The sequence below is a fragment of the Rosa chinensis genome, chromosome 4, assembly GCF_002994745.2.
Source record: "Rosa chinensis cultivar Old Blush chromosome 4, RchiOBHm-V2, whole genome shotgun sequence".
NCBI lineage: Eukaryota > Viridiplantae > Streptophyta > Magnoliopsida > Rosales > Rosaceae > Rosa > Rosa chinensis.
The window spans coordinates 56068289-56082591 of NC_037091.1; the positions used below are offsets into that span (position 1 = coordinate 56068289).

The window sequence follows — 14303 nt, forward strand, 5'->3', positions numbered from 1 at the left end:
TTTCATGTTTCACTGAATACATAAAACAAAAGCCATGCACATATTGTGTATTTATAAAGCTATCTAACTCTCATGAAATCAATATAAACTCAATTTATTAGTTTGATATAAATCATTGTTCTATTAAATTTATGAGGTATTGTTGATTTCTAACACTAATAGCAATAATTGATTCTTTCCGACAAAAAATGGAAAGCGTAAATAAATTTTTTACTGGTTTTGTAATGTCTTGGCCTAGAATAATTATCTTAAATAATCTCTATGTACTTCATGAGCGTAAGCACTAAGCAGGGCTTAACGTTTAAGGCAAATACAAGGTACATTATGATTATGTGACACAAAAACCATGCCCTAGTTAGGACCTCTTAGTGGATTATGGACCCGTATGATAGTTTTAAAGAACACAAATCCAATAACAGAGGGACAAAACACCCTTGTCACTTCAGATAGCATTAGCACCCAGTTGACAGAGTGCGTTCTGTCTCCATGTCATTTTGTTCGTGTCTTTCACGCGTTGGTCTTTCTCATCTTTTCAACATGAAATAGAACTAGGAGATTAGGAGCAGGTTTATGGCTAATTATAATTTTATCCCCTTAAAAAATACGTAGTTTCAATGTCACGATACGATGTTAAGAACATTTCAATTTCATTCTGATAGAATTGTAAGGAAGATTGAAGAAGATGATGAAAAATCCAGAAAAGAGAGAGAGCTTTGTATCAATGCAGAAAAAATACAATCTTGGACACAATATATATCAGACTTGTTGCTTGTTTTTCTACTTTATACTTCTACATTTACTTAATATAAGTAACTTTCCCTGTTTACCCTTAACATCCTCCCTCAAGCTGATGGTAGGAAACTATCATCAGATTGCAATAGTAATAAAATGTTGTGATTATAATAGAAGTGAAGATTCTTGCTTCAGCTAGGAGGAATGAGTGGCAGTAACTGAGAAGCATTGTCATGTGGCCAACGTAGACATATACTTGGTTGAGAGGAGAAGGAAGCAGCCTTAGCTTGAAGTTCTGAAGAAGATGGTAATTGAAAATCATAGTGATGCCTGTGAAAACATTCTGCAGCACTGTGACCCCTCTTGAAGCAAATCTGACATTGTAAAGAAAAACCAATAGCAACAACTTGCCTAGGAGCAGATCTTTGGGGACAAGTTTTAGCAATATGACCAAATTGTGAGCATATTTGACAATTATCACTAGGGAAAGAAACACTCTAATGTCAAACTCCACCAGAAAAATCACAATCATGACAACCATTTGAATTCCTCTAGTCTTTGGACTTCACAGAGCCAAGATTGTTGGAAATACCACCAGTGTTGTAACACATTCTCCAAGTAACGAAAAATAGTATTATATTCATGACAAATGTTTAATGCGATTTGAGATAAGTTTTGATAGTGTGTCAATTGACATATCCCCTTCAAATATAAAAGAAATAGTTCGAAATTCACGCAATATTTTACACAAATTAATCTCATGAGTCCATCAAAACGCATTTCATGACTTTCTAGAAACTCTTACTTTTGAAAATAAGAATACGATGGACTTCACCTGCATATTTTAAATGTGGTTCCATGGAACATTAGCTTTGAACAAAAGAAGTTCCTTAATCAAACTTCTTTCTAATTACTCCAATAGCTTCGCACTGCCTCTGAGCAGATGACATGCACTCAATGACATAAGGATTCATGAAAATGACAAAGCTAATAGCAGAGTAATTTCCCTCAATTTTTATGACTTTGGAATAAACCCATTGGAAAGATGACTGAGGCTAGCTAATCATTATCGTTAATAGAGGCCACGATACCCCCTATGGCAGAAAAAGATTGAGGCTCCCATTAGTGCCATTTGCTCCATATTGGCGCCACATAAAGTGGCATATATCTTTTCTGCAACTCCATTTCAAAGAATGATTTATTAGTGCCAATCACCACTTAATTAAGTTTTCTTGAGCGGCAACTCACCCAGCAAATATCTGACATAAAAAATAAAAAAATAAAAAAATAAATAAAAAACTCACCCAGCGGAGAGCAGCAAAACATTGACATTGATTGTGAACCTGTATACATCTTGAGCCTCATTAGTGCTGAACCTTTAATCTAAAACCCTTAATGTTTCTACTTTCTTCAACTCAGAAAAAGAACAAGGGTTTAAAGCCTGTAAAGGTATGCTTTAGGGGAGTGGGGTAGAGAAGGACTCTGAACAAATAAAAACTCAATGGCTCTAAAAGGAAATGCCCACTTAGAAATTCTTTATCTTGAGATCAATTATTTACTGAAGAGAGTGAGCATCATTGGTTTCAAACAATTTAGGAGGATGCACTCCATGCAACTTCTCATAAGTGGAGTCCCCCTTTTCATTTGTTTATTTTAAAGTTGATAGAATATGGCTCCTGCCCTATGATGCTCTCCTATGATGCTTCTCTGCTTATTCTTTTTTTTTTTTTTACTTTTTTTTTTTCCTTTTTTACTCCCTCTTGTTAACTGTTATATTGATGCTGAATAATGCAGTGAGCAAGAATATGCCTAAAGTTTGGCACCACTTATCTTAATGCTTCAGATGGGTTCTAGTTTTCTGTTTTGCCCATCTTCATTTTGAGAAATGAGATTCTTATGCAGCAGTGATTATGCTATGCAGTATGTTTTTAATCAAACAAAGCCTGTCATGTGTTATGAGGTGCATGGTTGTATGAGCTACAGCTAGATTTGGATTCATGGGCCTAATTTAAATAATTTCATTGGCAATTTGCTAGTTCCTTTCAACAATGATAGAGACATTGAAACCTACTTTGGCCCTGTATTTAACTTGTCTGACATTCGGTGGAATAGCATTTTGATGGTAAAAGTTAAGCCCTATCAGCAATGCAGCTTATAGTTTAAGATGAGTGACAGAGCAACTGAACCAGGTTCAGATTTTTGTTTAAACTTCTTCCCCAGATCCCTTAAGGAAGCAGTCGAGGTATTTTAAGCCCATATACCGAGGCTCAAACAGCAGAGTTCAAGGCAAAGCATGAATAGTTTGCTTCCTCTTGAGGCTTAAAAATGTGTTTATTCATCATCACAAGGTAGGCACAGATATTTCACCTCTTAAAGCATTCTGCTGAGCTTAATGTTCCGATAATTACAGTGGAGAATTCAGCTATTGGTGACTTCAACAGTATCATCAGTGCAATTCAACCTCAGGTTTACTCTCTCAGTCGTTTCATGAGAACTTGGTCAAAGCCACAACCAATGTGGAAAGTTATGTTCTATCACACCTTGACATTAATAATACTTGGTAACCTCTTATCTTTTAAAAGATTCATAGGTAAGTATGGTAGCTTTTATCATTAATTGTATGGTAAATTATGAAGTAATCAGAAGATTACATAATTCCAGCAAACTGCTTGCCATTTCCATTGCAACACTCAGGTTTCAAAATGCTGAGTTGAATGGCAGGCATAACTGTTACATATATCAATACTAGTATATCCAGCGCTGTCACAGACTCTCAGGTGCATTATTCGATGGTGGCTGGCAGCTGCTCCTTGATGTAGCTCAATCAAGAATCTTCAAAGTCCAAAGCTAGGTTTTCACCTGGAAATAGGCTTTTCACTATTTCAGTTGCTATATACAGCCACCATGAAACAGCTTGTCAACCTTCCATGGTGATTTACATTAACTTCTCTGTATTATACTATATGTACAGGGGTATTCAGCATTTTGTGTAGATTGCAACTTCATTTTCATCTCCAAGTCAGAGCATGTAATCATATACCACAACATGTGTTGCTGGCATAACAACAGGAATATTTTCAACATAAAGATAGAAGCGTCTAAGGTTCTCTTTTGCAAGGGTTACGGCATCAATCACGTCGCTGTTTCTAGTGAGTACCCACAAATCTGTAGAGCTAACTCTCTTGAGGTTGCCACGGCAAAAAGGGCAGGACTGTGATCGCGCATTCCTGTAATCAGGTACATTGTAGATCACCAGCAGTGAGTAAACGCACACTAGTTCTTATTGAAACTAGTAAATAAATGAAGATGGAAAGTGCTTATACCAATCATGGAAGCAGGTGATGCACATAGAATGCCCACAATTCGGCAACACCATCTTTGCATAGTTTTCCATACATATACCACATTCATCATCTCTTTCTAGATCCTGATCAGAGAGGTTTTTCCTGTCTTCCATCCTCTTTTGGCTTCTCTTCTTATTATCTTCCAGTTCGTTAAACTCGCCTTCAAGTTGTCTAAGATAAGGGTATATTACAGCTGCAATGGTTTTCCAGCAGAAACACTGATATGTCAAAACAAATTTCCAAGAGGCAAGGAATTTTTTTCAGTAAGAAAACAAGAGTTTAAGCATAAGAAGCTAACAGTGGAAGAATAATGTTGAGAATATATATATCCCACATGGGTTGAGAATATATACATCCCACATGGGAAAAATGGGACCTTGCCTATGAGTTTATAAGGGTTTGGGCCACTCCATCCATTGCCAATTGGTTTTGGATGTGAACCTCAGATTACTTTATCATGGTATCAGAGTGGGTTGTCCACGTGTATGGCTTGAAAATTTGCCACACTGCGGGGGTGTGTTGAGAATATATACATCCCACATGGGAAAAATGGGACCTTGCCTATGGGTTTATAAGGGTTACTTTATCAAATAAACATACCATAAAATTCCCTTATAGTGACCTTTTGTTCTTTGGAGGATATTGAAGGAACCCCATCAACATATACCTGCACCATTATGCACAGCTTAATTTGTGTTTTTAGGCAACAGGAGAAGTCTTTTCTTTCTGGTTTGGCAGGAAGTCAACAAAAAAAGATGATAAAACCAAAAGATTAATAGCCAACCTTGTATACAATTATGTGGAGGAGGCCCAAGTAATTGGGAAGTATATCAGTGCAACTATAATCCATCCATTCAATGAAATAAAGGAAAAGAGGGGCAAAGGGGCTGTAAGACAATCTCATTTGGATAGAATTCCCACCATAATCTCTGGGAAGAGAAGCTGCCCTGCAAAACCCGTTTCATAAACCAATGAAAAAAAAAATATCAAATTTACATATGCACTGGTGAATTGACCACTATAACAACTCAATTTCACACAATTTTTTTTTGGAAATAAAAGCAACCCAAGAAAAGGACTTTTTTTTTTTGCGATTTTGGAGCTGAAGGATTGGCAACATAATTGCTGTGAACTTATGATATGTGTGAAGTTTAAGAATTTCTCACCTACAAGGCCCTTAGGATAACATTACTAAACTTAACATGCATTACACCAAACTATACTTTTCTTCTCAAATGACAAATACCATCTAACAACCACAATTGAGTTGAGTTAACCACACAACAAACTACCCAGAAGAGGAAAACAGGTAAGGCAAATGCATATATGATTCCACAGTTTTGATTGATCAACAACAAAGAACCAAACTTTAATTCACAACAAATGAAGGAGCCAAACTTGAATATAAATACATAACTAAAGAAAATAAAAAGAATAGACTCACAAGCTATTGGCATGTTGTATATCAGCCTCAAGAGCCTTGATAGATTCTCCGAAACAAGACTTTCTGGGCTGATCTTGCCACATGTGTTCTCCCTCCCTTTTGAGTTATGAGGAGAAAAGAAGAAGGGAAGAAACAAAGACAAAAAGAGGGAAAGAGGGTGTGGGATAAGATGAAAAGAGTGACTTTGTTTTGGTGGGATGAGTAAGTTCTGGTTTTGTTTCTGTTGAGGAATGTTTGAGGTGGGAGACATTAGATGGTGGGGTTTTAAAAAGAAAGAGAGAGAGACGGGCAAAGTTAGAGCCAAAGCTTTGCTTAGTGTTCAAACCTTTCCCCCTTCAAGGAAAGAAAGGGATGCCTTCTCTTTCTCATGTTGCCTACATTATTGTATCAACTGCTTCAGGCTTGGGCTTTACCATTATCTGCAAGGCCAACTCTGACTTTTGGGATACTTTGGACCTGAAGTCTCCCTTAATCAATGTTGTCAAAGAATAAAACCACCTACGTCACAGTTGCATTTCAGGAATATTCAACTTGGCAAAAATTTCCAAGTAGTAAATAAGGCTCTTCCTCAACACTTGTTATCGAACAAAAGGACGGTGTTACTCAATATTGAAAACATGAACTATACATTTGTTCGATATAGTTGGTTAACTAAACCGTTCTTAACATGATACAGCAATCCAAAATATATACCGAATCAAGAGAGTTTGAACCAGCATATCCAAACTCATTCGCACAAGAGTATTATCCATCAATAATGCCAGAAAAGTTATTGACTTGTTAAGAAAGTTTTCTTGAAGACACACACAATTCTTACATTCGAGTAAGGATGACTTCCAGAAGAGTCAAACTTGGATAGAGGAAAAACATAATTTGCTTAGCATATGCATGTATGGTTGGCTCCAAGAAAAATTCAAACTTGGGTTGCGACAGTTGACTGGCATTGATCCCCACGAATGGGACTTCTCAAATATTTTAGGGTTAGTAGGTGATCTAATTCCTACAATCCTACTATAGTTTAAGTGGAAGTTATTAGTGCGTTAAACACATCACAACTATAATCAATTTGGTTTTGCTGGAACAGCAACTTAGACAGGACAGATTGACTGCAACGTGTGGCGCGTGGAGCCCGGAATCGACTTTACTATTAATGACTGCTTTACCAATGATCAAGTTTAGGTATTAGTGGACTCTCCAAAATTAATTTTAGCCCATCATTGTTTGCTTTGGGAGTTTGGGGGCTTTAGCCTTTAAATTTTGTCTCTTTTCTTCAACTGCATTGCTGCTTTAACATGCTTCATAATCAAGTTCTGGGCCCAAAATGGATATAAAGCATTTTCTGCAGCTGGCAGAACTAGGGATGTTGATGATGATGGCATTTTACCCCTGTCGATTTGATGAGTATTTAGGTGAGATGTTTGTTAAAACATCTTATAAGAACTTACGTGTGAAGCGAAGCATATTAAGAGAGTAAGGATGTTCGACGAATTACCTTAATAACACGAAGGTGAAAATAATCGAGTAAACAAAAGCAAGAGGACTTGCGAGCTTATTTTCTGCTTTCATGGGTCGTTCGAGTCAATCTGCAACAACTAGACACAATAAATGTGATTTTACATCTATTTGGGTCCCTTGGCCCTTAACTTTTGTATCTATTTTGTAACTGCATCAAAAGTTATGTTTGTTTCACAATCAAATCCTGGGCCCAATTAATATAGAGGGGAACCATTGTCTACTGTCGGCAGAAGTAGGGCTGTCAATGTACGATCACATATGCATTTGCCCCATCTCGACTTCATGTGTGAGTGTGTCTGTCTTCGTTAAAATGCCTCTAAGAAACTTAAACATAGAAAAAAGTTTTATAAGAATGAAGTGTTTGACAAATTACCAAATAAAACAAAAGAAAACATGAGCGGACTCGTGAGTTTCTTCATCTCGCTTGGAACAAAAATTGTAAGCAGCCGTGTGTGCGTGCTGCTATCATTGGCCTCTGAGTCAATTTGCAACAATAAACGCAATTAATGTGTTTCTACAGGTATCTACTGGGATCAGTGGGTGAGTGTATTTGTTTTGATGACGATGAGATGATAGAGATAGTGATAGAGTTGGGGACCATATAAGGTGATTCTGTCCAAGATATAAACAATGGTGCATGTAAGCATCATCTTCAATTCTTCATACTTTTGCAAAGTTGAGAAAAGCTAGAGACAAGTTGGTCCAATGGGATGAGAAAGGAGATTTCGTTGTAAGCTAAAGCAAAAGCCAATAAAGCAAAGAGGATATTTTATATGCCGTGTTAGTTTTCCCAGTAGTGTTGGTAGCTCCCATTCATTTCATCAAAACCTTATGCTTTTATCATCGTCAAAATTCTCATCCTAATTCCCGTGACAAATTATGAATATAGTAATAATTTATCTCTATCGTGATAAAGATTTTTGCATCGTTAAAATTCTTATCCTAATTCTCGTGACAAATTATGAATTTAGTAGTATGTAATCTCAACACGCGTCTACACGTGTGACTCATACACGTGCAGAGCGTATATTGGGTGATGAGGGTGTGGTCAATAAATTTGACTCACAATCATGACGATTGAACCCCGCCATGAATATACGAGTAAATATGACTATGAATACGGTAATAATTACGATTGTAAATGTTGCGGAACGGCTATTAAGCGCAGCTACGTGGGATAATCTGATCTGATACCATTCATAACATATATGATCTTCACATCCAAATTCTTAAAAATAAAAAATAAAAAAAACTCTTAGCCCACCCCACACACCCCACATTTATATATGTAAGTAAGAATCGAACCTATAACCTTTACAATGTTGAATTTATAACTTACCAACAAGTAACATCCAAAACCAATTAATAATAGATGAAGTTGATCAAAATCCTTATAAACTTATACACAAAGTCTTCATTTTTCCATGTGGGATATATAATTTCAACATATTGATGAATAAAAGTTTTAAATTGAATCTCTCGTTCTTAAGATAGAATTAAGAATAATAACATTCAGTAATTTTTTGATGATTATTGATTTTTTCAGTCTCCACTCAATATTACGTCTGATATAAGCATATGAAGGCGGTACTTGCACAATCGGTAATTCACAGACATTGGCGTTGGAGTGAGGGCACAGTGGGCACTCACTTTTGGCCAAGAAATTATGCACAAACATTAGTTTGGAGTGAGGGCAGTAATCAACAAAAGTCTTTGCTTTAAAATCAAGTGTTGATACTTTGATAGAAATGATTTGTGCAGAGCAAAGATTTTGGAAACACAAAATAAACTTCCAAGTTTGGATCTTTTGCATTGTAGACTGAGCTTCTGTCACTCTTTTCCAAACTTAAAAAACACGAAAAATAAAAAGACAAACCTAAACCGCGTATCTAAAAGCCTCCAGAAATCATCAATTTTTTGTAGGGGGAAAAAAGAAGATTCCAAAATCACAAAGAGAGAGCCAACGTGATTGAAACCATCGTCTGTCAAAAAAAAGTGAAAGGTAAGTGGAGAGTGTACTAGACAAACACAGATCCTTAAACATTAAGCTTAACAAACAGTTTCGGTTTCATCAACCTCAAATTCCCAACTCTGAAAAAGCTCATTTCTTTCTCATTTTCAATGGGTTCATTATTTTACCTCATGTTCATGTTTCTTTACCTAGTCTCCTCTGTTGAGTCCCAAGTTCAAGGTATGTTCTTTGCCTCTTTAGTAGATTCTCAGTTGTAAACTATGAAATACAAAGTAGGTTCTTTTATGGTGCAAATTGAGTAACATCTGCTTGAATTCTGTTCATTATATACAGAGTTTGTTAGTATTGATTGTGGGGGTTCAAGTAATTCCAGTGACCCAAGTACTGGACTTTCATGGATTTCAGACATGGGTCTTATGAAACAGGGGACGTCAGTCCCATTACAAAACCCAAATGGAAACTTGGTACAGTATCAAACCCGCAGAGACTTTCCCATAGACAACAAAAAGTACTGCTACACCTTAAGCACACAAGAGAGGAGAAGGTATCTAGTTCGTGCAACGTTTCAATATGGCAGCCTGAAAAGCGAGGAGACATACCCAAAATTCGAGCTCTATTTGGATGCAACTATGTGGTCTACTGTTACTATTTTCGAGGCCTCGAGAACATATGTGAATGAAATGATCATTAGGGCGGCGTCGAATTCGGTTGATGTTTGCATGTGTTGTGCTACAACGGGTTTCCCATTCATTTCCACTTTGGAGTTGAGGCCTTTGAACATTTCTATGTATGCCACTGATTTTGAGGATGATTTCTTCTTGAAAGTGGCTGCTAGGGTGAATTTCGGTGCTCCGAGCACGGATGCCATAAGGTAAGTTGAGCATTGTTTGTGTGGAGTGAAAGGCCTGAATGAACTAGTTGTTTTGTGACTGAATTACTTTGGATGATAATGAATGTGGTGATTTGATACCTACATTGCAAATGTACATAATGTTTCTCTCAGGTACCCTGATGATCCCTATGACCGGATTTGGGATTCTGATCTTGTGAAAAGGCAAAACTATCTGGTAGGGGTGGCTCCTGGTACAGAAAGAATCAATACATCTAGGAATGTGAATACAGGGAGCAGAGAATACCCACCTATGAAGGTGATGCAGACCGCGGTGGTTGGCACAAAAGGAACACTGAGCTACAGATTGAATCTAGATGGTTTCCCAGCAAATGCTAGAGCTTATGCTTACTTTGCGGAAATAGAGGATTTGGGTGCCAATGAGAGTAGGAAATTCAGATTGGAGCAACCTATCTTGCCGGAGTATAACAGTGCGGTGGTGAATATTGCTGAGAATGCAAATGGGATGTACACTCTTTATGAACCAAGCTACATGAATGTGAGTCTGGAGTTTGTTCTGTCATTTGCCTTTGTTAAGACCCCGGATTCTACTCGAGGACCACTTCTAAATGCAATTGAAATAAGTAAATATGTGCCGATTGCTGCAAAGACGGATAGGCAAGATTGTAAGTTCCATGATCTTATTGTTGTGTTACCTGAGAATTTGCATCAGATTGGCTGTCGATCACCAGTCTTGGTTTTTGATTGTAGTGGCTGTTCTCAATATCCTTCGTCTCATGTCCTCCGAGAGTCTGTCACTAGATGAAGGTGATCCGTGTGTCCCGACTCCCTGGGAATGGGTGAATTGTAGTTCTACATCACCATCGAGAATTACAAAAATGTAAGTTCTTCATACCTTCCTTCTCCTGAAAACTCTCCTTCACATTTGTTATTGTTGAACTTTCGTTCTATATATGTTTTTCGAAGATCCAACAATCAAATAAGTTTTATTGATTCTTAAGCCAGTAGATGTGTTACCAACAAATATTACTGAATACCACAGCAAACTACTTAGAACTTGCAAACCATTAGAAAGGACATATAGAAAGTCTGAAAGGATCTTTGTAGACTTTAAGACAATGGTTCAAGGTCAGAGTCATCATATAGGTAGCTTCCACTGTTCATCAAATGCACCTTTGGTAGTGCAGTGCTAATATTACATAAGCTGAATTCAATTGACAGAATTGCTTCGCACACATCAAGAATTCAAATTTCAGATCTTCAACTTCATCTTGCATTCAGCAGAGTTGCTTGCTTATTGGTTTGTTGATGGATGTCTGTATAAAGTCCTTTTGCAAACAACAAAAGGTATTGCATCGATAGATCAATGTAGGTTGAAAAACACTTTCTGGTGACCAATACTGGAACTTAGACATTGGTCCTAACTCTGCAGTTCTAAAAATTATTTAGCATTCATAGTTTAAGAGCTTATTAGCTGCAGATCCAACTCTCTGACATATGGGTACAGTGACTTATCAGGGAAAAATATGAAGGGTGAGATTCCATTGGAGCTTAATAACATGCAGGAGTTGACAGAGTTGTAAGTTTAATTATCTTCTAAACATTAGTGTGCTTTATTTTTTTTTTCATTTTTACTGTTTTATTAATTGCTCTTGCAATTGATTTCTTTGTCACTTAGGTGGTTGGATGGTAACTCCTTCAGTGGACCGTTTCCTGACATCAGTAATCTTATCAATATAAGGATTCTGTAAGCTTTTCAACTCTTGAAACAAAATTTACATATTTGAATTGAGACACCATCTTAGTGTTTCAGTATTGATTCTTGTTTTTATTTTTCGTCAACATGGAGGCATCTAGAGAATAACAAGTTGACTGGTGCACTACCTTCTTACCTGGATAGCTTGTCAAATTTGCAAGAACTGTAAGTAGTAATCTACTTTTAGTGTGCTATCTTTGTGTTGAATGCTTCATATATTGTTAAGATTTTAAAATTCCCTTATCTACCTTACTCGAATATGAGCATGTTTTTCTTTGATACACGTTTTGAAGGTGCTGTAAATGTGAATCCACATGTGGCAGGTACATACAAAACAATTCTTTCAGTGGGGAAATTCCTGCAGGACTGTTAACGGGGAAAGTCACTTTTGAGTAAGTGTGTCTCTAATAGACATCCAATGCTATAAATACGATACTAGGAAAAAAGCTATGGACAACAATGTATATGCTTTGCTTTCAATTGACTACACATCCGTACACATGAATGATAACATTAAAGTATAGGTCTTAGCCTTGAAAAGTTTATCAACAGAGATGCTACTCCCTTTTTCAGATATAAAGATAATCCCGGGTTACACAAGGGAGCACAAAAGCAGAAGCATTTTAAGTTGATAATTGGAATTTCAGTTGGAGTACTAGTGGTTGTAACCATTTTAATCTTGGGGGGTCTAATGCTATTACGTAGTCTTCGAGAAAAGTCACGTCATCAGAAAGGTTTGTACTCCAAGAATCTGTTGTACTACTATCACAGTTTCTGCAATCCAACATCTTTTCTTGTGCATCAGGTGATTCTCTGCGCGCCAGCACCAAGCCTTCAACAGCCTATTCAGTTTCCCGGGGGCATTTGAGGGATGAAGGCATAGCTTGCTACATTACGCTCCCTGATCTGGAAGAAGCCACGAACAGTTTTTCAAAGAAAATTGGGAAAGGAAGCTTTGGAACTGTCTATTATGGGAGGATGAAAGACGGAAAAGAGGTGGCAGTTAAAATGATGGCGGATTCCTCTGCCCACATGAATAAGCAATTTGTGACTGAGATAGCTCTCTTATCAAGGATTCATCATAGGAACTTGGTTCCTTTAATTGGATACTGTGAAGAAGAACATCAATGCATTCTGGTTTATGAGTATATGCACAATGGGACATTACGGGATCACTTACATGGTCTGCTCTCTCATCTAATACAAGTTAAAATCTGTTCTTTGAGTTAATATTCTCTTGTGTTTTTTGGAAGCAGTCTGATCAACTCCATGACGTAATTTGTTGACAACAGGTTCTACTGTCCCCAAGCACTTGGATTGGTTAACTCGCCTTCAGATAGCAGAAGATGCAGCAAAAGGTTCAATTGGAACTTCCTACTAGTTTATGCTTACATTCATTTTTCATAGTTCAACTTACGGACACAAATTTACATCTGCAGGTCTTGAGTACTTGCACACTGGATGCAATCCTAGTATTATCCATCGTGATGTAAAGACAAGCAATATTCTGCTGGACATTAACATGAGAGCCAAGGTATCAGATTTTGGATTGTCTAGACAAGCAGAAGAAGATCTAACTCATATATCAAGCGTTGCTCGAGGAACAGTAGGGTACTTGGATCCTGAGTAAGCCATAGTTATGATATATGCACGAATGTTGGTCGATTATGTTCTCTCTTGGATGCACTTAGTCAAACATGTATTTACTCTTAACAGGTATTATGCTAGTCAGCAATTGACCGAAAAAAGTGATGTATATAGTTTTGGGGTTGTTCTGCTAGAACTGATTTCGGGAAAAAAGCCTGTGTCACCAGAAGACTTTGGTCCTGAATTGAACATTGTTCACTGGGTATGCCTCCTACTCCACTCGAAAATTCTCTTGAAGTTCAATGCTGATCATCTTGCACTTTAGAATTACCTGTTGAAAACTATTGTAATCACTTGAAAATTGTTGATTTCCAGGCTAAATCCTTAATTCGTAAAGGGGATGTAGTAAGCATCACGGATCCATTTCTAGAAGGGGGTGTCAAGATCGAGTCCATTTGGAGAATTGCTGAAGTTGCAATACAATGTGTCGAGCAACATGGAGTTTCTCGGCCGAGAATGCAGGAGATCATTGTGGCCATACAAGAGGCTATGAAGATTGAAAAAGGCAGTGAAGCCAACCAGAGAATATCTTCAAGTAGTTCTTCCAAAGCACAATCTTCCCGGAAAACTTTACTCACAAGCTTCCTTGAAATCGAGAGCCCTGACATATCAAAAGATTGCCTAACTCCATCTGCAAGATGATTCTGTATCATCTTCTATTTTGCTTTCAACAATACTCCATTCTAACAACAATCATAGGCCTTTGATCTCATTATATTTTGCACATAATGTATGGTAATGTTGCTGGGGGCATAAAAATGAGCTGACTAAGGTGATGAAAGGAATATGTACCTTACTAAAACTTGTTTTAGAATGAAATATTGCAATTGCAAGATTCTGTTATTATCAAATGAGTAAATTAAGAATCATGCCCCAGAGGAGAATGTGAACTACTTGAGTGAGAAGCCACCATAAAATATGATAGTAGACCCCATTTTCAAGTTAGGAAAAAATAATTGAGCTAATTTTGAGGCCTAAATTTTCTTTTGTAATGCCACCACATCAATACTTTCATAACGTAAAGTATTATATCTGCTTTCCTT

General features: G+C 37.1%; 2 protein-coding genes across 4 annotated transcripts; one reads left to right on the forward strand and one right to left on the reverse strand.

Moving 5' to 3' along the window:
- Positions 1-3315: 3315 nt before the first annotated feature.
- Positions 3316-5935, reverse strand: LOC112197931 (E3 ubiquitin-protein ligase AIRP2). Of its 2 annotated transcripts, XM_024338907.2 has the most exons (5): positions 5521-5925; positions 4861-5023; positions 4677-4743; positions 4056-4269; positions 3316-3959 (listed from the first exon to the last, which is right to left on the reverse strand). In XM_024338907.2, exons 1-5 carry the CDS (start codon positions 5601-5603, stop codon positions 3752-3754), a joined length of 735 nt encoding a protein of 244 aa, XP_024194675.1. In that variant the 5' UTR covers positions 5604-5925; the 3' UTR covers positions 3316-3751. The 2 variants fall into 2 exon arrangements, with proteins under 2 accessions (XP_024194675.1, XP_040373631.1); XM_040517697.1 differs by lacking the exons at positions 4677-4743; positions 4861-5023 and having other exon boundaries at positions 5521-5935.
- A 2800-nt stretch (positions 5936-8735) lies between these two features.
- On the forward strand, positions 8736-14103 carry LOC112196017 (probable LRR receptor-like serine/threonine-protein kinase At1g67720). 2 transcript variants are annotated; one of them, XM_024336274.2, is made up of 14 exons: positions 8736-9226; positions 9341-9878; positions 10011-10522; positions 10608-10737; positions 11365-11436; positions 11536-11604; positions 11707-11778; positions 11937-12005; positions 12187-12347; positions 12419-12796; positions 12906-12971; positions 13053-13224; positions 13330-13462; positions 13576-14103. In XM_024336274.2, exons 1-14 carry the CDS (start codon positions 9157-9159, stop codon positions 13900-13902), a joined length of 2769 nt encoding a protein of 922 aa, XP_024192042.1. In that variant the 5' UTR covers positions 8736-9156; the 3' UTR covers positions 13903-14103. The 2 variants fall into 2 exon arrangements, with proteins under 2 accessions (XP_024192042.1, XP_024192041.1); XM_024336273.2 differs by having other exon boundaries at positions 8738-9226; positions 13053-13239.
- The last annotated feature ends 200 nt before the right edge of the window (positions 14104-14303 follow it).